Raw genomic sequence first — 23,976 nt, 5'->3', positions numbered from 1 at the left:
GGCTCACTGCAACCTGTGTCTCCCGGGTTCAACTGATTCTTGTGCATGAGCCTTCTGAGTAGCTGGGACTACCAGCACACACCACCATGCCCGACTAATTTTTTTTTTTTTTTTTTTTTGAGACAGAGTCTTGCTCTGTCACCAGGCTAGAGTGCAGTGGCGCGATCTCGGCTCAGTGCAACCTCCGCCTCCTGGGTTCAAGCAATTCTCCTGCCTTAGTCTCCCGAGTCCAAGTAGCTGGGACTACAGGTGTGCACCACCATGCCCAGCTAATTTTTGTATTTTCAGTAGAGACAGGGTTTCACCATGTTGGCCAGGATGGTCTGATCTCTTGACTTCGTGATCCACCTGCCTTGGCCTCCCAAAGTGCTGGGATTACAGGCCTGAGTCACCGCGCCTGGCCTTAATTTTTGTATTTTTAGTAGAGATGGGGTTTCACCATGTTGGCCAGGCTGGTCTTGATCTCTTGACCTCAAGTGATCTGCCCGCCTTGACCTCCCAAAGTGCTGGGATTACAGGTGTGAGCCACTGCGCCCGGCTTAGGCTGGCCACTTCTTTGGCCCCACTAATTCTAAGTGATAAAATGAAGTGTCTGACTAGCTAAGGGCAGTGATTTCTCCTGGTGTTGTTATTTCAATAAAATGGGCTTCTTTCCCTTTCTTTGGGCTCGCCGGGGAGAACCTGGGCCTGAAATCCCCTCTAACTGCATCACCTGGGGACAGATTTCTAGCCTCTGCCTCAGGTCTTAGGCCCCACTGTTGGAAGGCCCCTTCCTTCCAGGCTCCTGTTGTCTACACAGCCCTGGGGGCCACATCTCCCACCACATGCCTGACACCAGGCCCCACTGGACATTCCCCAGTCACCTTAGAGATGGGGGAGGCAGGAGTGTGAGGATGAATGGGGAGAGGTGAGGAGGGGAGGGGAGGGGAGTGGAGGTGAGGTGGGGAGAGAGGACATGGGGAGGGGAGGTGAGATGGGATGTGAAGGTGACACGGGGACATGAGGTAGGGATGTGAGATGGGGGGATGGGACACAAAGGTGACATGGGGCTTTAGGTGATGCAGGGATGTGAGGTGATGGGATGTGAGATGGGGACAGCATATGAGGTGACGTCAGGCCTCGTGACATGGGGACATGATGCAATGGATGCCGGCTTGAGACAGAGGATGGTGCGTACCCTCCGTGGGAATGTCCGGGGGCCTGCTGAGGACAAAGGAACTGCCTCGGTTCCAGGGCCCCTGGACACATGCTCCCTGCCCTGAATCCCAAAGAGACCGGCAGAAGCTGATTCCAAATGCCCCTTTTATTAAAAACAATTGCACTTCAGATTTAGAATCTCCCAAATCTTGTGAATTTTCCTGAGTTCCGGGGCTCGCTCGGGGACCAGCAGGCATCCAGCCCTCTGGGCAGCCGGGCTGTGGTGGTGTTGGGGTGGAGCAGCAGGCGCGAGGCAGGAACTGAGGCGCACATCCCACACCTCCATCCGAGCACCCCTTTCTCCAGTGCTGGGGACAGATGGAGGGGGGTGGCTAATGCTGCCCCCACACCGGCAACAGGTGAGGGGGGCAAACCTGACAATCTTACTAACGCAGAGCAGCCCTCCGGGGCCCCGGCCCACGGCGCGATAGAGGGAGAAACCTCTCCTAGACATGTTGGGAGTCGGAGCCCCGGCCCAGGAGGTAGAAACGAGCGATGTGGGAGCTTGGGTCAGTGCTTAGCTCCAGGTGACGCGTCCAACCCCCAGGCCCACACATAGCTGCTGCCCACACACAGGCTCTGCTGCCCTGGGGAACCAGTCTCCCTCCGGAGAGACTTCACACACTCCGCCCCGCTAAGACCAGCTGATGAGAAACTGCTCTCCCACCAACAGCGAGACAGGGATGTCCAGGACCTGGAAAAGAGAGAGCACAAATGGAGCAGCACGAGATCCCAGCCGCAGCGAGACCCCAGCGCTCAGAAGGCAGCTCTAGCTGGCCCCGAGATCCCAGCAGCAGCCAGGCCCGGCGCTCAGGAGGTGGCTCCGTCCAGCCCTGGGATCCTTTGCGCCCGGTTCCTCCCCAGCAGGCACAGGGGGACCCTGGCTCTCAGTGCCGGTCACCCTAACACGTGCCGGAAAGGCAGTGCTGCTTCAACACGGCTCGAGGGTCGCCATCGTGGCCCCATCACCCACGTGCAGACACAGGAGGATGAAAGGCACAGCCTGTGTGGCCTGACCCTTCCCACTCCTCCCCAAACGCCCCCTTGGGAGGTCCCAGCGTCTCTGCTCCTGGCATCGGGTCACCAGGACCCCCAGCACCTTCTGCCCCCTGCACCATGGCTGGGGGACGGGAGCCCTGTGCCCCTCTGGGCCCTCTTGCCTTGGTGTCGGGGCTGTAGGTGAAGTTGGAGACAGGGGCGCCGTTGGAGAGGACCTGCTGGGGCGCTGTGGCCACGCCCAGGACGGTCACCTTCTGCAGCTGCAGGCCAGCCCCCTCGCTGGTCACATGTACCAGCTCATTCATGACCGTGTTCTGGGCCGAGCAGAGAGAGATGAAAAGACAGAGAATGTGGAGGTGTCAGCAGACAGCTGGGGCAGGGACACCCATGAGAACAGGGACTCAGGATGGCTTCAGGGGGACGACCTCCCTCTGTGTAGACGAAAGGGCAGAGTGCACGGTCCCACTGCTCACTCTAGGACCCCGGCCCACCTGGCAGAATGCCCCAGTGGCAGGCAGCCATTGTGGGACCCCCAAGCCCAGCTCTCCTCACCCCTCCTCAACCCCTGGCCGCCCCCTACCCACCAGCCTGAGCAGCCCCAGGACTCACACTCCTGGCCAGGAATATGACCTGTGTGTAGGCCCCTCGCTCCAGCACTTCCAGGCTCTCTCCATCGTCCCAGAACAGCTCCCCTCGGGCCTCCCCACCCTTGGTCAGGGCCACAGCCAGGGCCATGGGCTGCTGGCGGGACTCTGTGGTTGTGAGGCCAGGGCCCTGGAAAGGGAAGGACACGTGATGTCATTATCCCCACCCTGGTGCCTGCGAATGCTAGGCTGGGACAGCACCAGGCTGCCAGGAACTAGGATCTGCAGGAAAGCCTGCGGCCGCAGGGGCTGAAACCCTGTGGTGATGGCCTAAGACCTGCCCCACCTCAAGTGCTATCCCACGGCTGCTGGAGGCCGGGCCCGGCAGCACCTCCACCGTGCAGCCACTGAGCTCCTGCTGACCACACTCCATGCCTTTGCGGGGCTGTGCCCTCCCCACCTCACGGGCCTGGCTGGCTCCCTGGTAACCTACACTGGCGGTGGCGGCCCCTCAGAAGTCCTGCCTGGGTTTCTCCCCCACCATCTCCCTGTGCCTCCCCTGGCTCTGCCACCTGGATCAGGTACCTGCAGGGGGATGATGTACCCAGCCCGGAGGTGGACGTTGATGGTGTCCAGGGGGGCTGGCAGCGTCACCCACTGCCCCTCGCTGTGGATGGCTGGCTCACGGGGAGTTGCAGGTGGGGGCGGGAGGCTGCCAAGGGCCTCTATTGGCACCTGGAGGGAGATGTTGCTTTGAGAAGGATGCTGGGCCGTGCCGAGGCCCCCCATGCTGTCCTCAGGAACCAGGCTCTCTGTCTCCCGGGGCTCCACGTGGAGGCCTAGGAGGCCTGGCACAGACGGGCTGAGCTATGACTTCAGGGGCAGACTCAGGGCTCACCGTAGGGACCCTCCTGACCACTGAGTGGGGTCAGAGCCTGAGAGGCCTGGGTATGCCGGTTCAGCACAGCCTGTGACGGCCGTGGGACTCAGGGAGGTTCTGCGAGCGGGTCTCAGTCTGCTCATCTGGGAAATGGGGATGGTGTGAGGAGTGGAGGGGCTGATGGGTGCAGACCACCCGGGCTGGGGCCTGGCACACGGCCGGGACTCAACACATATGCTCCTCTTTCCGCCACCTGGTCACACCAACTGGGTGGAGGGGGCAGGTGGGAGGGCCACTCTGGTCTCCTGCCTCCCTGGGGTTTAGGGTCCCCAGACTCACCGTCTCCAGGTCGTACCATGTGCCTGAGGGGAAGTAGCCGGTCACTTCGGCCTTCCCGGCCTGCAGCACTGGGGTGATGAGCAGGGCCTCCCCCCACAGGAGCTGGTGGTCCACAGTCCAGGTGCTAGAGTCCTCGGGGAACCTGCAAGGGGGACGGGCACACAGGCATACGGGCGATGAATGGGATGGGGCTGGCTTTCATGCCCGCCCACAGGGAGACACGGGAAGAGAGGCGGAATTCTGCTTTCTGGAGCTCAAGGAGCTGGAGGACTTGGAGGACTCAGGTCAGACGGGCAGGGATGATTGCAGCAGACAGAAGTCAATGCCGGAGCTGGGAGAGGCCGTCTCCCAGGACATTCTGGCAGCTGGGCTCAGGGCAGGAATAGGGGCTTGTACTTGAGGCACCAGGATGGACACAGCACTGGCCTCCCTTTGCTTGCTCACTTATCCTCCAGTGACCAAGGCAGTGCGTGCTCATCGGTCAAGTATTTGGAAAGTACAAACAAGTATCAACAGAGAGAAAAGATCCCTCCAATCCCCCAACCACAGGCAACCTGAATTAACATCTGACAAAAAGATGAATGTGCACGCGCAAGCAGCTCTGCGGAAGAGTCTCCGTCTAACGGAGACCGTCCTGCCCCGTGATGCGGCTCTGCCCACGTCCTGTTTCCGACCCCTGGACGTGCAGGCAGCATCCAGTACTCAGCTATGATCCCTGCATGGATACTCAATTCATGGAGCTTTCATGCCTTTTGAGGTGACTTCTTTAGGCCCTATTTCTATTTGTAAAATTAACGCATCAATTCAATGTGAGTCTCAAAAATACTGACGGATAGGTACTGCTGCTTTCCACAAATGTGCTAATTTATATTCCACCCTGCTATTCCGTTCACTGTGTTCTTGCCAGCAAGAGATAGTCTCATTTCCTCTAATGTATTCTAATTCAGAGGCAAAACAAATGGTATCTTTCTGCTTCAAAATATTTCTTGCAAATTACATTTCTTGGAGTGATGTCAGTGAAAATGGTGGAATAAACACCTCTGAAATCCTCTTCTCTGTAAAAACAGACACATAGGGCAAAAATGGTCGGAATTGACATTTTTAGGACTCCAGAAACTAACCACAGGCTTGCAGTGATCTGGGGAGCGTGTATTTAAGAAAACGGCGGCTGGGCGCGGTGGCTCAAGCCTGTAATCCCAGCACTTTGGGAGGCCGAGGCGGGCGGATCACGAGGTCAGGAGATCGAGACCATCCTGGCTAACACGGTGAAACCCCGTCTCTACTAAAAAATACAAAAAACTAGCTGGGCGAAGTGGCGGGCGCCTGTAGCCCCAGCTACTCGGGAGGCTGAGGCAGGAGAATGGCATGAACCTGGGAGGCGGAGCTTGCAGTGAGCTGAGATTCGGCCACTGCACTCCAGCCTGGGCGACAGAGCGAGACTCCGTCTCAAAAAAAAAAAAAAAAAAGAAAACGGCTGAATCTTTGTAAGAACAGCAAGAATCCTCAGCTTCGCTAAGTGCTGAAGATGCTTCTCCACCTCACCCCAGCCGCCTGGCAAAGGCTGGGAGCCTCACAGATGCCACGTGTGAAGGGTATCTGTCCAATTATCAGCTGTCCACGAAGCTAGTCAAGCAGAGACTCTCGTGGCCACACACAACAAAGAACACAGACCTTATGGAATCAGCGCGAGAAAGTCACCAAACAATCAGCAACAGCAGCGCGGCCTGAGGGGGATGGGGAATCTGACGACCACAGTGGCTGCACTGAAAATGTCCAGTCTGAAGCAAAAATGTATGGGACATGCAAAGAAACAAGAAAGTATGGCCCACAGATGGGGGGAAAGTAGTTAAAAAAAACTGTCCCTAAAGAGGCCCAGACATTGGACTTACTAGACAAAGACTTTGTGTCAGTTACTTTAAATGTGTTCAAAGAGCTCAGAGAAACCACGGTTAGAGAACTAAAGGAAAGTGTGAGAACATGACTCACCAGATAGGGAATGTCCTTAACAAGAGAAATTTAAAGGAATGAAACAGAAATTCCGGAGTTGAAAAGAGAGCAACTGAAAGGAAAAGTTCACTAGAGGGGCTTGACAGCAGATGAGAACAGGCGGAAAAAAGAATCAGTGACCTTGAAGATGGGGCAGTCGAGACTATGGAGTCTGAAGAACAGAAAGAAAACACAATGAGGAAGGAGTCAACAGAGCTGCAGAGACCCCTGGGCACCGTCAAGCATACCAATGTGTGGAACGGGAGACCCAGAGGTAGAAGACAGAAAGGGGCAGAAAAAATATTTTATGAAATAATGGCTGAAAAACCTCCCAAGTTTGATGAAAAACATTAATGCATATGTCCAAGAAGCTCGACAAACTCCAAGATGAAGTCAAAGAGATCTACACCTAGACACACCATTGGAGCTTCAAAGGCCAAAGACAGAGAATCTGGGAAGAGGCAAGACAGAAGCTACTCAGCAGAAATCATGGAGGCCATGGACTGACAAGTTCAAAGTGTTCAGAGAAATGACCACCAGTCAAGAACTTTACGTTGAGCAGAACTTTCAAAGAATGAAGGAGAAATTGGCCGGGCATGGTGGCTCATGCCTGTAGTCCCAGCACTTTGGGAGGCTGAGGCGGACGGATCATGAGGTCAGGAGATTGAGACCATCCTGGCTAACATGGTGAAACCCCGTCTCTACTGAAAATACAAAAAAATTAGCCAGGCATGGTGACGGGCGCCTGTAGTCCCAGCTACTTGTGAGGCTGAGGCAGGAGAATGGGGTGAACCCAGGAGGTGGAGCTTGCAGTGAGCCGAGATCGCGCCATTGCACTCCAGCCTGGGCAACAGAGACTCTGTCCCAAGAAAAAAGAGAAGGAGAAATTAAGAGACTCTGAAGTCAACAAAAACCGAGAGAATTCATCACCAGCAGAGCGGCCCTACAACAAATACTAAAGGGAGTCCCTCTGTGTAAACGGAAAATGTTAGACAAGAAGTCAAAGCCACATAAAGAAATAAAAACATGGGTAAAGGTAACTATCGGTAAATATAAAAGGCAGACAGTAGGTATGTACTTTTTGCTTGTAACCCATTTTTCCCTCCTATTTGACTTATAAGACAACTGAATAAGGCGGTCATTATCAATCTGCGTGGATGGGCTCATAACGTATACAGATGTGGAACAGCACAGAGGAACGAGAGGCAATGGAAACCACATAGAAGCAAAGCTTTTTTACACTATTGAAAGCAAGCTGGCATCAGTTCCGACGAGGCTAAAATTAAGATGTTAATTGTAATCCCTATGGCAACCACTAAAAAAAAAAAAAAAAAAAATTGGTGTAGTGAAAGAAACGACAAGGTCATTAAAATAGTCATTAAAACACAAATTGTGTTTCTTGGATTTCCTGGTGAAGAACGTGTGGATACCATTCGTATCTCCTGTTTTGCAAATAGTGTTCCTCCAGTTTGGTTCTTAGTCTTGGTCTCACCAACGTACGAGTTCTCTATCTATTAGGAAGAGTGGCTATTTGCCGTTTTATTGACGATGCCTTCTCTGCTGTTACAATCCATGTTCAGAGCAGTTTTAATCTTTTTGTGTTTATATTCAGAGATTTACATTTTTTTTTTTTCTGCTATGGTCAAATAAAGTTTACCTTTTTTTTTTTTCCTAAATGAAACCTTTCCCTTTCTCTTTGCCTTGATACTTAGCCCTCTGCCTCCACAGCAGAGGCACACATTCACTTCTCTTTTCCTGTGGAGTCTTTCACAGCTTGATTTCTATTTTTTTTGAGACAGAGTCACACAGGCTGGAGTGCAGTGGCGCGATCTCGGCTCACTGCAATCTCCTCCTCCCAGGTTCAAAGGATTCTCCTGCCTCAGACTCCTGAGTAGCTGGGACTACAGGCGCACACCACCACGCCTGGCTAATTTTTGTATTTTTAGTAGAGATGGGGTTTCACCATGTTGGCCAGGCTGGCCTCGAACTCTTGACCTCAGATGATCCACCTGCCTCAGCCTCCCAAAGTGCTGGGATTACAGGCGTGAGCCACCGTGCCTGGCCTCCACAGTTTGATTTTTGACATCAACTATTTATCTGGAACTTATGTTTCTATGGTACACAAGAAAAATAAATTGACTTCCGCAAATAGTTAACTATTACCTTCCTCTCTGGGAATCCTCCCTCAACACACTGACGTGAGGGGCCGCTGTTAGGAACTCCTCGTGTGTACTAAGGCCTGTCTGGGGGATATTACTGGGTTTTCTTGCTGCCCTTCTCCCTTAAGCCAGGCCCAAATGTTGTCTCACTCAGTGGCAATCTGCGGGGTCCTGGGGGACACGGCCCGCAGCAGGACAGGGCAGCCCGGGTGTCACGTGCCCCTCCCCCAGGGCACACATGGGCCACGCCCCTGCCCAGGTCACTCACTCCAGGAAGAGAGGCCGGGCCACAGTCTCCCCAGCGACGTGGGCCTGGTGGAACAGCGTGTAGAGGTGGGGGAGGAGTGCGTAGCGCAGGGTGAGGGCCTTCCTCATGGCCTGCTGGGCTGGCTCGCTGAAACTGTATGGCTCCTGGGGCTGCAGGGCAGGCGGGGACAAAGGAGGCCTTGGGTCCTGGGGCCGCGGTCCCCCGGAGTCCCTGCCTTGGGAGACCCGCACTTCCTAACCACCCAGCATGGGGTGCTTCTCCAGCGGGGGAGGGATTCCCAGGGGAGAGTCTAGGGTGGGGGGATCCCCCACCTGCCACGCCGCCACCCCCACCCTACCAGATTGAGCAGGCCGTTGTGGTTCCGCATAAAGGGGTAGAAGGCCCCCAGCTGGGTCCAGCGCACACACAGCTCCTCTGAGGTGTTGCCCAGGAAGCCGCAGACGTCGGCCCCGACCAGAGGCACCCCCAGCAGGTTAAACTGCAGGATTTCTGGAAAGGCAGAGTCAGGCTGGGCCTCAGTCTGCTACAGCAGAGCCAGCTCAGGCCAAGGGACCCAGAGCCCCGCCTGCTGAGTGGGCAGGGAGCCCAGGCAAGCCTCCCATAGAGGCCCCCAGCTCTGTTCCGCTGAGCAGACCCTCCTGGTAGGAGCTCACCTGGCACGGAGGCGGCGAGCTGCTCCCAGGAGCTCCACACGTCCCCCGTCCAGTGGCCGGCATATCGGCCGTGGCCAGCAAAGGTCGAGCGGGAGATCACAAATGGGCGTGTCCCCCGAGCCTTCACCAGTGCCCTGGGTGGGTAAGGGACACTGTGAGGGCTGTGTGGAGCAGGGTCACCCGGGAACCCTGTCACCAGCAGGGCAGAGCTGGGAGCAAGGAGCTGTCTGTGATGAGGCAGAGGCTAGGGAGGAGGACGGCGAGGCCACTGCCCACGTCTGCGGGCACAGCTGCCTCTGTCCAGGACCTCCCCAGCCTCACAGGAGTCATGAGGTCCCCGCTGATGCAGACTCCCTGTCAGCATCCAGGGTCCTTCCTCTCCAAGCCTCAGGCATGAAGTGGGAGGGAGCTCTCCAGCTTCAGGCTGGGGTGCAGGCAGCGGGTGGGGACAGCACTCAGGCTGCCAGCAGACCCCGGCTGGTCTGGGCCTCTGCTTTTCCTCCTCCCTGAGGCCCTGCAGAGGCCCCAACCTTATGGGACAGGCTGTGAGGGCAGAGCCCAATGGGGAGGGACAGGGCCCTCACCTGTAGGAGGCGATGGCTTCAGTCAGGCCGTAGAGGTTGTGCAGGTTGTAGTGTGTAGAGAGGAACTGGTGGCTGGAGGCACAGATGGTGGCCGCCTGGAGGGTCCCCCCAACCACCCCTGGAAGAGGCAGGGTCTGGTTTCCAGGGAGCTTCCTCCCGGCAGGCTCCAAGGTGCCCTCCCTGCCCCCCACCTCCCGGGAGCCCCTGTGCAGGTCGCTGCCTCTTCAGGCTGGCCCTGGAGGTGCACCTGCAGCCGCTCCCCATGCCCCTGTGGGGTTGGTGTTGCCCTGGGAACCTGGGGCACATCCTGCACCATCTCCACTGCTTCCAAGACAGGGCCGGGTGGGTGCTGGGGGCTGGGCTCTGCAGACCCCCAGACTTCACATCCACCGTCTCTTAGCCCGTTCCAAGCATCCCCCTGCCTGTTTACCTAAGCTCCAAACCCCACCCTCTGACTGATTCTTCGCTTGGCCAAGCTACAGCCTCAGGCCCCCAAACCTTCTCCCAGGCCCATCTGTGTACTTCCTTGTAAAACCCAGTTTCTGCCATTCCTGCGAAGTCAGTTTGGCAAGAAGTCCCATTCCTCCACTACCCTCAGGGGACATCTGGTCACCCCGGCCTGCCTTCGGCAAGAATCTTGCTGGGTCAGTTTAGCCGGAAACCCCCTGATCCCCATGCTTCCTCTTGGTAATTCCCACCTCTGACCCCCACCCTGCTCCCTGGCTAGAAACCCACTTGCCCGCGCTGCATTCGAGTGGGGCCTGACCTCTCCCCACGTACGGGTAGGTCCTTGCTTCGTGGTCCCTGCGCCTATCGAGACTGCCCTGAGTTAAGTCAGCCTCACTGTGCTCTGGCAAAGCACCCCCGAGCAGCGCTTCCTCCGGCAGGGCCTGGGCCTCTGCACCCACCCTGTCCTCACTGCTTGGCTGAGTCTCCCTGCCTGAGCCTTTCTCCTGGGGTTCCCCTCCCACCCCTTTCCTGGCTGGCCCATCTGCTTCTCAGAGATGAGGGCGCTCAGTCGCCCAGGCCAGACAAGGGAGTCTCTGGTTTGATGAAGTCCCCAGGGTAGGTGGGGGGTGAGCTGACCAGGCACGTAGGGTGGCTCCTCCAGCTCATTGTGGGGGCAGCCGTCCTCAGAGCCCCTGATGAAGTTGGAAGGCTCGTTCATGTCCTGCAAGAGAAGCTCTGCTGGTGGGTGACTCTGCCCAGAGTGAGGAGGGTGGGGTAGTCCCCAGGGGCCTTGGGCATGCTCGGGAGGGGCCACACTTACAATCCACATGCCGTCGAAGGGCACCTGGTCATGGAACTCAGCCACCATGTCCTCCCACCAGGCCAGGGCTGCGGGGTTGGTGAAGTCGGGGAAGGCAGTGGACCCAGGCCACACCTGGACAACGAGAGGCTAGAGTGGGGAGACCCGGCCCCACCCAGGGCCTGCACGGAAGCCCCACTGAGCCTCAGCCTGAGCAGAGGGGCAGCCTCACTCTTAGGGGATGCCCACATTTGTAAATCTGAAGGACCTGCACCCTGGGGGTCAACAGGTAGCTCTTTCTACACAAGGAACTGATGCGGGGCCAAGGGGCCTCAGCCTGGGGAAAACAAGGGGCCACCCCCAACACGTCACCCAGGGGCTGGGCTTCAGAACCAGAGAGCGTCAGGGAGAAGGGCAGTGGAGACGGCCCCATATAAGCCCTGCCAGGGAATCTCACATTCGCACCAGACCCTCCCTAGCTGCTCCGTCAGCGGGGCCCCTGCCCGGAGGCCACTGGGGGAGCTGGGAGGACAAGGAGGACCCTAAGGCCTCACTGAGGGTCTGCAGAGCTTGTGCCTGGGCCAGGTCCAGCTGCCCATGAAGTCAAAGGCCTGCTGATGGAAGAACTCATGGGGGCATTCCTTGTAGGAGCCACCATCGTCACCACTGTGGCCCACTCCTCTCAACCCTCCCACTGGGTGTGCTGGCTCCTCAAATCCCACCCTCTTCCTGAGCAGCTGCCGGCTCCTCCCGGCTGGAGGCCTCTGCTTTGCAACCCGTCCCCTGGGCCCTGGCCTACCTTCCCGATCAGCGGCTGGCCGGTCTCGTTGGTGATGAAAACCGCCCTCCGCAGACCCTCGTCGTAGGGTCTGTAGCTCCCGGCAGGGCCCGAGCTGCTGATGGCAGGATCCTGGGAAGAGGGAAACCCGTTAAGGTAAGGGCGGCCCAGAGCCCTGGCGCCAGCCACAGGGAAAACGGGAAACTGAGACAGCGAGAGGACGAGGCGGGGGATGACATCATGCGTGTGTACAGCACGCCCGCCTGTGTACCTGCACACGCCCGCCTGTGTACCTGCACACGCCCGCCTGTGTACCTGCACACGCCCGCCTGTGTACCTGCACACGCCCGCCTGTGTACCTGCACACGCCCGCCTGGAGAGGAGCCAGGGCCAGGGAGTCAGGGCCAGCTGGCTGATGAGGGGCATGCCGGAATGGAAGCTTTACCTGTTCTTTAAACCTCTAGAGTTTCCCAAGTGTTCCACAGTAATCACTTTTCTTTTACAATTAAAAAAACGTGCCGGGCGCGGTGGCTCACGCCTGTAATCCCAGCACTTTGGGAGGCCGAGGCAGGCGGATCACAAGGTCAGGAGATCGAGACCACGGTGAAACCCCGTCTCTACTAAAAATACAAAAAATTAGCCGGGTGCGGTTGTGGGCGCCTGTAGTCCCAGCTACTCGGGAGGCTGAGGCAGGAGAATGGCGGGAACCTGGGAGGCGGAGCTTGCAGTGAGCCGAGATCGCGCCACTGCACTCCAGCCTGGGCGACAGAGCAAGACTCCGTCTCAAAAAAAAAAAAAAAAAAAAAAAAAAAAAACGTGAGAAAGAAGAGGTCTGTTTCCACTCCTGCTCCTAGGGGCTACTAATGTTTGCTGCCCGCAGAGGGCAGGGCTGGAGACGGGCAGCGTCAGCACAGCCCCACGTCTCATCGGCGCTTCCTCTGCGGCAGCGGATCTTCCCGGCAGGAGCGGTTGGGTCTTTTCAGCTCGCCCTGCCTCCCACCTCCTGCTCTGGCCATCATGCCGGGCACCAGGACTTGGGCTGGACCAGTCCGCAAACTGCATCCTTCTGGCTGTGGGACTGGCTCAGGGAAGGGCCTCTTTGTGCTTGTTGACTTAAGAGTCCTGCCCTGGGCTTTTCTATGGGAGCTGACGGGAAGAAGTCTCCGCTCTGGGGTGCTAGCATGAGGGCCGGAAGCCGGAAGCTGCCCTCACTCACGTCGTCCTTTCCAGCGATTCAGAGCCGGCCTGAAGGACAGGCACGGCCAGAAGGCACACGCAGCTTCCACAGTTCCCACATTACCCGCGCCCGGGGCCATCAGGTCCTCTACTTTCCAGGACCAGGCGACATCAGCTTATCGTGCCTCTGGCCTTTCGCTTTAAGGCAGTTCAAGTAACCTACATCGGACAGAACCCGTTTCCAGGGACCCTCAAACCTGACCTCCCTGGACAGCAGGGGCCAAGCCTGCCAACTTGATACTCCCTCGATATCACAGAGACCCTCAGAAAACATCCTCGATGACCACACAGGCACGAGGATGATGCCACACAGAGGAGCCACCACTGGGCACCGGGCGGCCCCCTTCCCAAAGACCCACAGCGTGGGGGCACACACCACAATCATCACGTAGCGCCGGCCGCCCTGGTGCAGCTCCTGCACCATGGCTGGGAAGTCCCGGAAGCCATCCTTGTTGAACGTGAAGTCCCTCCGGGAGTCCATGTAGTCCAAGTCGTTCCACTGGACGTCCTGCAGCCACAACACGGGACCGTCTGCTGCGGCCTGAGGAGACGCGTCCCAGCCAGCCCCTCGCCTCCCCCGCCACCACCCCAGCTCACCAGGGGGAAGTGGGCCCTGGTCATGTTCTCCACCACCTGGCGGGTGATGGCGGTGGAGGAGTAGCCCCAGCGGCACAGGTGGAAGCCCAGGCCCCAGTACGGCGGCATGAACGGGTATCCTGCAGGCCAACACCGACTTCATGAGCGAGGCGGGAGGCAGCCTCGCGGTGGGGGCCGTGGCCAGGGAGCAGGACCTACCCACAACATCCAGGTACTGTCGCACCACGCTCTTGGGCTCCGGGCCCAGGAAGATGTACACATCCAGGATCCCACCTGTCGACCTCCAGCTAAGGGCAGGGCTCGGCTGCAGGACCACATCTGGAAGGGAAGCAGCTCTGGGGTTTGGGGACAGATTCTTCACCTGAAGGGCTCTGCACCCCACAGATGGGCCAACCACAGGCGGACAGCAAGGCTCTCTCCCCATGGGGGGCTCAGAGTGGCCTGGGGAAGCCGTGCTAAGCCTGACTCAGGAGGAACCTGGCACGGGACGGAATGATATGTGGCCCCAGCCCACCTCCAGGCAGGACCCCAGAACCCTCCTTAGGAGCACAGAAGGCCAGAGCTGGGAGAGGCATCAGCCCATGGGACTCATTTCCCAGAAAACACGAGGCCCAGCACTGTGCCCAGGGCCCCTCATGTGGACCTCCAGTCTCCAGGGCAGGCAGCACGGAGAAGACCCGGCCCGGGCACTGGGTGGCGGGCAGCACGGAGGAGACCCCAGCCCAGGTGCTGGGCGGTGGGCAGCTTACCCATGGCATTGCTGTTCAGCAGGAACACCCCATGTGCCGACCCGCCATCCTCCAGCGCCAGGTAGAAAGGGTGAGACCCGTAGAGGTTCGCACCGGGCTGGGACACGCAGGAGACGGCGCTTCAGCACCTGTGCTCCCCAGCTCTGTGCGCCCGCCCGCTGCCTGCTGCCCGCTGCTGTACCGTGGGCGCGAGGTCCCGGTTCCACAGGGTGATCCTGGTCCAGCTGGTGCTGAGCATCAGGGGACTGAGGTGCTCGGCGAGTCCTGTGATGTACTGCGAGGGCAGCGAGGTGGACAACTGAAGGAACTGGTCCGCAAAGAACAGGGGCGCCACCGTCGTGTTCAGCCTGCAGGACAGAGGCCAGCCAGGCTTGCTCACACCCAAGGGGCCAGATGAGCCCGAAAGCACCCAGAGAGCACCCCCAGGCCCTGGTGCCCTGGGAGGGCGGAGTGGCCTGGCCAGCCCTGCAGCACATTGACCCTGGGACAGGTGACCGTGCCAAGCCCTGTAGCCCTTGGCACCCTGGCACCAGCATGATAAACACTCAGGGCACATCAGAGGAGGTGCACTGCCTGGCTGGGCCCACACCACCCCGACGGGCCCCCAAGTGGCTGACCTCCAGGAACCAGCCGGCACCAGAACTGTCCCGTGAACCCTGACCCCAAGCAAGGCTAGGCGGGGGCTGAACAGAACCTTTCCAGGCCTAGGAGCTTGTGGCCAAAGTCCTCCCAGATCCAGGCCCAGCCATGCCCCAGAGGGACCCCTGGGGTTTGCTGGGGGTCAAGTGCAAGGCAAACAGCACCTCCAAGGAATGAAAGCCACAGATAAGCCCCGTCCACAGGAAGACGTGTCCTCTGTTAACACATCACAGCTAATTTCACAGAACGTGCTCACACCGCACCCACCATTCCCTGGGCAAGACTACGCTGACTGCTTTCACAGCCGAAATCTGTCAAGATGCCTGTCTGTTGCTTGTTTTTTGAGACGGGGTTTCAGTCTGTCACCAAGGCTGAAGTGCGGTGGCAAAACCATGGCTCACTGCAACCTTGTAGAACGCTGGGCTCAAGGGATCCTCTTGCCTCAGCCTCCTGAGTAGCTGGGACCACAGGCATGTGCCACAACTCCTGGGTAATTTTTTATTTTTATTTTTAGAGATGGGGTCTCGCTATGTTGCCCAGGCTGGTCTTGAATTCCTGGGCTCAAGTGATCCTCCCACCTTGGCCTCCCAAAGTGCTGGAACTGCAGACATGAACCACCACACCTAGCCTGATAAGATGCTTTGACAAACTTCTCTTGGGTCTTTCTACTCAGAGGTTACCTCAGAGAGACCACCCCTGTGCCCCGCATCTGCACAGCTGGCTTCCGGAGAGGCCCCCCTTCCCCCTGCGTCTGCACAGCTGGCTTCCGGAGAGGCCCCCCTTCCCCCTGCGTCTGCACAGCTGGCTTCCAGAGAGGCCCCCCTTCCCCCTGCGTCTGCACAGCTGGCTTCCGGAGAGGCCACCCCTGCCCCTCCATCTATGCAGTTGGCTTCCAGAAAGGCCACCCCTGCCCCCAACATCTGCACAGCTGCCTTACAGAGAGGCCACCCCTGTCCCCTGTCTGCACAGCTGGCTTCTAGAGGAGCCATCCCTGTCTCCACCGTCTGCACAGCTGGCTTCTACAGGGGACATCCCTGCCCCATGTCTGCAGAGCTGGCTTCTAGAGTGCTCTCTGTGTGGCTGCTCCCTGATGCTGTGGCTGCTCCCTGACGCTGTGTCTGCATGGACTTGCTTATGGCTTCCCCTCACTGTGTGACCATCCCCGAAAGCAGGATCCAAACTACCCAGCACACGCAGGGTCAGTGCGTGAACACTGAGTAAATGAAAGAGCAAAACAAGAAAAACGTGTTTCCAAAGGCGACTTCTCTTAAGATTAAAGCAAATCCAAGCGCTGTGGTTCTCCTGAGTTAAATGACAAGCAGGGACTTGGTCAGTCCTAAGCACGTGTTTATGTGGGATTTAGACCTACATGAGTAAAACACCCAGGCAGCGCCCTGTGAGAAACACGCTTCGCCCACACGTCGCCCTCCCCATCATGTGAGAAACACACGTCGCCCTCCCCATCACGTTCGGGAAACACGCGTGGCCCTCCCCATCGCGTTCGAGAAACACGCGTCGCCCACATGTCGCCCTCCCCATCACGTTCGGGAAACACGCATCGCCCTCCCCATTGCATGGGAAACACGCGTCGCCCTCCCCATCCCGTTCGAGAAACACGCGTCGCCCTCCCCATCGCGCGGGAAACACGCGTCGCCCTCCCCATTGCGTGGGAAACACGCGTCACCCTCCCCATCCCGTTCGAGAAACACACGTCACCCTCCCCATCGCGCGGGAAACACGCGTCGCCCTCCCCATTGCGTGGGAAACACGCATCGCCCTCCCCATCCCGTTCGAGAAACACGCGTCGCCCTCCCCATCATGTGAGAAACACACGTCGCCCTCCCCATCAGGGTGCTGACACAGAGCCCAAAACTCACAGCACACGACCGTCCAGCTGCCGGCGCACAATCACCCCGAAGGGCTCCTCGGAGAACTCCACGCTGTAGAGTGGGGACAGTGCCCGGCTGGGGACACGCGGGGTCTCCAAGGGCACCTCGTAGCGCTTGTTAGCGGGATCTTTGATCTACAAGAAACGGGGGTGTATCAATGTCCCCCACAGCCCCCTTACTCTCCAGAGAAGAACCCGCACCCCAAGGACAGGGTCAGGTCCTGGTGCAGTCGCACGTGGGTGTGGGACCACGGGCAGCGCATTCAACCTCTCTGAGCCTCGGCTTCCTCATCGGCAGAGCCAGGAGGAGGATGCGTCCTCCAGGATGGAGGTAAAATACAGAACACCTGATAACTCCGAATTTCAGATAAACAAAAGCAGCTTTTCTAGTATAAATACATCCCAAATATTGCATTCTTATGCTAAAAAACAAAGTCGTGCCTGGGGTATCTGCAATTCGGGTTTACTGGGTGTCCTGTTTTCATTCGCAACCTCTGGCAGCCCTACTCTACCTGATCCACCTTTTCATAAAGATGAATGTGCCCCAAGTCCTGCCTTCTGGAGCACCTGTCACTGTGGTGTCCCCACCGCTCCCCGAGGGGCGCTGCCGTGTCTGCTCACACCTTGGCTCCCAGCAAGGGCCCAGCACACGGTGGTGCAACACGCACCCCACCCTTGTGAGGTGCATGTGTGTCGCTGCCCACATGCACCCTCTGCCCCCGCCCCCACCTCTGCCCCTGCCCCCGCCTCTGCCCCTGCCCTGCCTACTGTGAAGTGGAGGCGGTTCTCAGTCTCCATCATCACGTCCAGCCGCAAGGTCAGGATGTCCTTGGGGAAGAAGGTGGGGGTGGTACGGGTCAGGGTGGCCGTGTAGCCCATTTCAGAGGCACTCAGGTTCTCCAGCTTGTAGCTGGGGTAGCTGGGTGGGAAGAAGCACCAGGGCTGTCCCATCTGGGCTCTCCGAAGTTCCTGCTTTGCAGGGATGTAGCAGCAGCCGCGGGCCTCGCACTGTTCCTGGGTGATGGCCTTGTCAGGGGCACAGTCGAAGCGGCTGTTAGGGGGGACGTCGCACTGTGTGGGCACTGCTCTGGGACAGCCGGGGTGTGCCTGGGCATTCTGGGGCCCTGGCCTGCTGGCTCCCTGCTGGCGAGCTGGGCGAGTCTCCTCCAGGACCGAGGAGGATCCACTCAGCTCTCGGGGAACCAGCAGGAAATCATGGAGCAGGATGTGTCCCAGGAGCGCAGCGGTGGCCAAGGACACAAGGGCACAGACGGCCAGCAGCCGGCGGGAGCAGAGCGGGTGCCTCACTCCCATGGTAGATGACCCGGACAGCTCCTGGAGGCCTGCAGGAGAAGAAAGCTGGTTCAGCAGGGAGGCAGGAGGGGCGGCACTCACGGGGCTCTCAAAGCAGCTCTGAGAACAACCGTGGCTGGCACTGCAGCACCCAGGCAGGTGGGGTAAGGCGGCCAGGGTGGGTGCTGCAGTGCTGTCTCGAATGGGGAGAGGGCCAGAAGGAAGGGCGAGAAAAGCTCCAGCAGGGGAGTGCAGAGCACTTGCACTGTCTGCTAAAATGTTACAAATCAAACACGCTTAGAATGTCCCCAGGAAGACCAGCAAGACAGGTGGACACTTGAAACGGGCCAAACAGCTGCCACCTGGGCCAGAGTGCTGTGGAGAGATCTCAGCTCACTGCAACCTCCACCTCCTAGACTCAAGCAATCCTCCCACTTCAGCCTCCTGAGTAGCTGGGACTATAGGCACACACCACCGCACCCGGCTAATATTTTTGTGTTTTTGTAGAGATGGGATTTCGCCATGTTGCCCAGGCTGGTCTCAAACTCCTGAGCTCAAGTGATCCACCCGCCACTCGGCCTTCCAAAGTGCTGGGATTTCAGGGGTGAGCCACCACGCCTGGCTGGGAGCCCCACTTCTGCATAAAGGTGTGGCCTGGTCCACTGGGTGTTAGTGGAAGTGATTCTGGCAACTCATACGTCCTTAGGGAGACCCGACACCTTCCCCTGCTCTCTTTCCTATTGACTGGTGCACGGATATACCACAGTGGGGAATCCCGGGCACTGCAGCTGAGGGTGACACTCTAGGGGTGGCAAAGCCACAAAAGAGACAGGACTTAACCTCTGGCGACTTTGCAGATCAGAACCCTTCCCAGCCACTGAGGCACGTGGGGGAGAAACAGTCTCGTAACAGTGGCTGCACCTGGAGCCTCAGATACAGACACAACAAGGATGTCGTGTGCAGATGAGATACAGCGGTTTGCTTTCATGACTGCTGGTAAGATTAACAAGCGCCAACTCCCTTTGTTTTGCTTGTCTGTACATTAGCATCTTTTTTTTTTTTTTCGTATTTCTTAATAGAGACGGGGTTTCACCGTGTTAGCCAGGATGGTCTCGATCTCCTGACCTCGTGATCCGCCCGTCTCGGCCTCCCAAAGTGCTGGGATTACAGGCTTGAGCCACTGCGCCTGGCCTACATTAGCATCTTATGACAAACATTCTATTAGTCTGGCTCCTCCCAGGAGCAGCGGGAACCCACACGCGATTCAATATGCATGGATTCTAATAGGGGAGTACTTTGACATGTGTAATACACCATGGGGAGCGAGTGGGGAAGGCTGGGAGAGCCACTGCACCTATGCAAGTCTGACCCCAAGGGAAGGAGGAAGAAGGTGTCCTAGGAGCAAGGCCATGGGGGAGGAATGCAGGGAGGCCCTCAAACCAAAATCAGCCATCAGAGGGGTCTGTGTCTCTGAGGAACGGGCCTTGGAGCAGAGGCAGGGAAGGATTTCAGAATGCAGCCCCTGGCCAGTGAAGCTCCCTGGAGCAGAGGACCATGAAACCTTCTCCGGTACTGGGAGCTGGTCACACACCAGGAAGAAGTGAACTCAGGGCCCGAGGGAGTCTGACCTGTCATGTCATGTTACAGAAGGCTGGGCTGGGAACACTCTGCCCCCGGCCGGACTTGGTGTTCCACCGTGGGCCACTCGTAAATTAGGGCTCTCTGGGCTGGAGGGTGAAACATTTTACCCACACTTCTGACATCTAATGTGTAGGGTTTTTCTCACGCCCATCAATTCTGCAACTTTCTGGACATGGCTGGCTGTCCTACGAATCAATTCAATCCTGACGCTACCTGGAGTCAGCGCAGACTCCACAGGTTAAGGGCTGAGTCCCACAAGACTGCCCTCACTTCAGAGGCCAATGGCAAACCCCAGGTTGTCACTTGTACTTTTGATCAACTAGTTATAAACTCAGGGGTTCCCAGGACTCCCTCTTCAGGGTCACAGAATTCAGGGAAGTGCGTTTCTTACATTTGCTGGTTTATTACAAAGGATAAAACTCAGACAGCTATATGGATGAGATGCGTGGGGCCTGGTGTGGGGTGGGGGCACTGATTCCGTGCTCTCTGCTCGCACCACCCTCCAATGCGTTGGTGTGTTCAGCAACCCGGAGGGAAGCCCTCTGATCCCTGTGCGTTTTTCTGGGGCTCCATTATGCAGGCATGGTTGACTAAGCCACTGGTGATTAACTCAATCTCCAGCCCCTCACCCCTTTTCCATTCCAACCAGTCATCAGGCCTTGGTCTTTCTGGCCATCTGCTTTCATCACGAAGCCACCTGGTGTCCCCAGTCATCAGTCACCTCATTAGCAAAAGGCTCTCTCATCACTCGGTTTCCAAGGGTTTTAGGTGCTGTGTGCCAGCAACCAGGGACAAAGACCAGAGACAGTCACCCCTGGCCTGGCCTAAGGGGGTCTTTGTGATTCAGACACTCAGATCTCAGAGCTGGCCCCGGGGGCCCTCACTCAGACCACGGTGTCCTCACTCCCCAGGGATTCAGACCCAGTCATGTGCGTCCTGCAGGAGCGGGAGAGGTGGCTCGGTCCCCGCCAGGACTGAGCACTGCATCAATCAAAAGGGGAAAGCCTAGAAGCGGGAAGCCGCAGCCTTCAGCCCCAGCCCGACACAGGAGAGCGGCTCCCCGTTCAACTCTGAGCTGAACTCAGATAAAGACAGCGAGGAATAGATAGAGGTCCGGGGCTCAAGCTCCGCTCAGGGAAAGAGGCTGGGGGCGCGGCTAGGCGGGTTCAAACCCGCTTCTGGGGTGTTACCGCCGGCAGCGCGGGGCAGACGTCAGGTGTCTCACCCGCTCCGTGCCTCAGTTTCCCCGTCAGCTGCGGCACGCGCAGAGCCTCCCTCGCTGAGCAACGGGCGGACGAGGAGAACCTAAAGGTGTCCGGGGTCTTTCGCGTCACCGAGGTCACTGTCCCACCTGCTGCCTCATCCCCGGCCTCCACCCGCGGCCCCGGCGACAACCTCAGCTTTCCCACCTGAGAGGCCGCGCGGGCAGCCGACTGCCCTACCCAACCGTCTCTCGCTCAGCCCCGGCCCCGCTCACCTCCGCGCACGCGCGCACCGGCAGCCCACGGAGACTCCGGGGTCGTGCCCGGGGGCGCGCAGAGGCGGGTCACGTGACCGACAGGCGCTCGTCGCGGGGCGGGGCCGCGGTGGGTCACGTGATGCGGCCTCCTGCGCAGGCGCCCGAGGCAAGGGTGCGCGTCCGCGCTGCGCCGCCCCCAAGTGACGGCTCGGGCAGAGCGGGCCTGGGCGCATGTTCGCTCTCGGAGGGGGCCCGGGGACCGCGTCTGGCTGCGCGTTCGGCGTCCCGCGGGGAGAGGCCTACGTTTGCTGCCCGCTGCCAGTTCCTCTTGGGTCAGAGATGGGGCGAGGCCCCCGCTGGCGCAGTCCCGGCCCGGTCCCCGGTCCCCGTGGGGTCGGAGATGGGGCGTGGTCCCCACTGCCCCAGTCTGGGTCCCAGCAGCTCGTAGGGCTTTGTAAGGGGCTGGCCCAGCCGCGTCTTGCGCCCGTCCCGCCAACACGTCCCGAGGGCGTCGTCGGAAAGGCGGCCAAAGGCGCTCGGCGCCAAGTTAGAAACAGCCAACATTTGGAAAGTCCTTAAGTGTGCTCCATAACTCACACTGACTCCAGAAAGAAATAATCAAAACATTGTGATAACCCATAAAACTGACACAGGGGGAATTTTTTCATAAAATGAGAAAATGCTTACATTAAGAGGAACACATTTTTAGGTGTGAGATACAAAAAACACACGCTATAACCTTAACTTGCCTAATAAAATGTATGTGCAGAAAAATACAAAAGGAGCCACACCAAAACACGGAGGTGGTGTCCCTGGCTAGCGGCATAGGGGTACTAAAAGCCCCGCTTCCAGCTTGCAGTGAGTCGAGATCGCGCCACTGCACTCCAGCCTGGGAGACAGAGCGAGACTCTGTTAAAAAAAAAAACATGGCCGGGCGCGGTGGCTCAAGCCTGTAATCCCAGCACTTTGGGAGGCCGAGGCGGGCGGATCACAAGGTCAGGAGATCGAGACCACAGTGAAACCCCGTCTCTACTAAAAATACAAAAAAAATTAGCCGGGCGCGGTGGCGGGCGCCTGTAGTCCCAGCTACTCAGGAGGCTGAGGCAGGAGAATGGCGGGAACCCGGGAGGCGGAGCTTGCAGTGAGCCGAGATCGCGCCACTGCACTCCAGCCTGGGCAACAGCGTGAGACTCCGTCTCAAAAAAAAAAAAAAAAAAAAAAAAAAAAAAAAAAAAAAAAAAAACAAAGGCCCCCCATTCCACCTCTGTTGTGGTTTCTGTATTTCTACAATGTTTTAGAATAAGTAAGCGTTACTCAGAAAGGCTTAGATATTCAGAAAAAAAGATTTTATTCTTCTACTGATACGTTTGAAAGAGAAATTATTTTGTAGAGCATTTTCCCTTTAAACTGCAAAGAAGCCCTAAGGTCATTGGTACTTGGAAGTCCAGGGAGAAAGAGCGCTGGTTAATGATGGAGAAGAGATAGGTGGGCAGACTGGGGCATAGTCCCTTGGTGTGGATGCCCCAGCGGGCTCTTATTTCAGTGCTTACCCTGTTAGGTGTGTCTGGGGCCACTGACTTTCTCCTGCAAGTTGTGGATCTGAATTTAACTCAAATGGGGACGTGGGGGCAGGAAAAGGGACCTGAGCTTTCTAAGGGGTGGGGTGGGAAAATCTGGAAAAGAAGGTGGTTTATGGGTTTTCAGATGCACCTAGTAGAGGGAAGTGCTGGGGAGCAGCAGTCTCCCAGGCCAGGCTGGCTGGAGCCACCTTAACTGCTCAGCCTAGCAGCTTGCAGACCGGTGCCAGTGCTGTGTTGTGAGAGGCACGTGCAGATTTGGGAGTGCTGCAAAGCAAAGTGTTACCTGGACGAGTAAGCCCAGTGTGGGAGTGTGGGTTTGCAGTCACAGGCTCTGTCTTTGGAATGGGAGGCTTACTGGGATGCCATGGGAAATGCTAGAATTTTACTTGGTTTATTAAACTGCTGAGTGGCTAAAAAGATTCCTACGGGTGGGGCTGGCTTATTTCTCTTAAACGATGCCCTTCTGAGGGTACCTGTGGTTTTTAGGAACACAAAAGGTTCCAAGTCCCTCATAATAAACACAATTCCGGATCTCTTCCTGGAGGCCTTGCAAGGCGGGGTCCAAGCTGCTCCCTAGGAGGGCCCCGGTGACTCGAGCTTGTTGGCGATCGTCTGGCTGATTTTGTGCAGGGCCTCCTGGAACTGGGGGTACTCGTCTTGCACGCGGTCCAGGATGGTGGCAATGAGACCCAGCCGCTTGTCCAGGCGCTGGCGCTCCAGCACTAGGGACTGCTTGGAGCGGAACAGGAACACGTAGCGCCCCTCCTTCACGGCCTGCAGGTGCTTAAGGCGCGTCTGCAGGGCCACAATCTCTGAAAGGTTCTGGGTAGGAAAAGAGACTCCATATAGGACTATACAAACCGGAAGAAAGACACCTGCTGGCCCCCCACAAACTCAGACTCCAGGAAATGCCGAAAAGGAGGTGAGACCTATGCCTGAAAAGGGACGGCATGAAGGCGTTGCACCCCTGGATCTCAGGGAAGAGACTGAGAGGCACTGGGTCTGTGCCTTTATGGGTCATCCATCATCGCCATCTAGGAGGCATTATTTTTTTTTTTCATTTTTTATTTTTTTGAGACAGAGTCTTGCTCTGTTGCCCAGGCTGGAGTGCAGTGGTGCAATCTCGGCTCACTGCAAGCTCCGCCTCCCAGGTTCACGCCATTCTCCTGCCTCAGCCTCCCGAGTAGCTGGGACTACAGGCGCCCGCCACCGGCTAAT

General features: G+C 57.8%; 2 protein-coding genes across 7 annotated transcripts in view; both read right to left on the bottom strand.

Annotated features, from left to right (window-relative positions):
* Positions 1-1,284: 1,284 nt before the first annotated feature.
* Positions 1,285-21,308, bottom strand: LOC105469268 (alpha glucosidase). Of its 4 annotated transcripts, none has more exons than XM_071081779.1 (21): positions 21,197-21,242; positions 20,945-21,024; positions 17,554-18,128; positions 16,775-16,920; positions 14,440-14,605; positions 14,259-14,355; positions 13,708-13,827; positions 13,510-13,628; positions 13,289-13,420; positions 11,698-11,808; positions 10,920-11,033; positions 10,736-10,820; positions 9,650-9,767; positions 9,066-9,199; positions 8,750-8,901; positions 8,413-8,561; positions 4,000-4,141; positions 3,366-3,515; positions 2,806-2,970; positions 2,358-2,510; positions 1,285-1,891 (listed from the first exon to the last, which is right to left on the bottom strand). In XM_071081779.1, exons 3-21 carry the CDS (start codon positions 18,097-18,099, stop codon positions 1,832-1,834), a joined length of 2,859 nt encoding a protein of 952 aa, XP_070937880.1. In that variant the 5' UTR covers positions 18,100-18,128; positions 20,945-21,024; positions 21,197-21,242; the 3' UTR covers positions 1,285-1,831. The 4 variants fall into 4 exon arrangements, with proteins under 4 accessions (XP_070937880.1, XP_070937881.1, XP_011718425.1 ...); XM_071081780.1 differs by lacking the exon at positions 21,197-21,242 and adding an exon at positions 21,129-21,147; XM_011720123.3 differs by lacking the exon at positions 20,945-21,024 and having other exon boundaries at positions 21,197-21,308.
* Positions 21,309-22,502: 1,194 nt separating this feature from the next.
* LOC105469267 (coiled-coil domain 40 molecular ruler complex subunit) overlaps positions 22,503-23,976 on the bottom strand; it is a 62,164-nt gene continuing 60,690 nt past the window's right edge. For all 3 annotated transcript variants that reach the window (XM_071081771.1, XM_071081773.1, XM_071081772.1), the window contains exon 20: positions 22,503-23,580. In XM_071081771.1, the coding sequence (XP_070937872.1) occupies positions 23,332-23,580 (249 nt within the window). In that variant the 3' untranslated portion in view covers positions 22,503-23,331. The remainder of the gene's footprint in view (positions 23,581-23,976) is intronic.

The sequence above is a fragment of the Macaca nemestrina genome, chromosome 17 (assembly GCF_043159975.1).
Source record: "Macaca nemestrina isolate mMacNem1 chromosome 17, mMacNem.hap1, whole genome shotgun sequence".
Taxonomy (NCBI): Eukaryota; Metazoa; Chordata; class Mammalia; order Primates; family Cercopithecidae; genus Macaca; species Macaca nemestrina.
The sequence above is the reverse complement of the archived record's forward strand: the minus strand, read 5'-3'. Positions and strand labels throughout refer to the sequence as shown.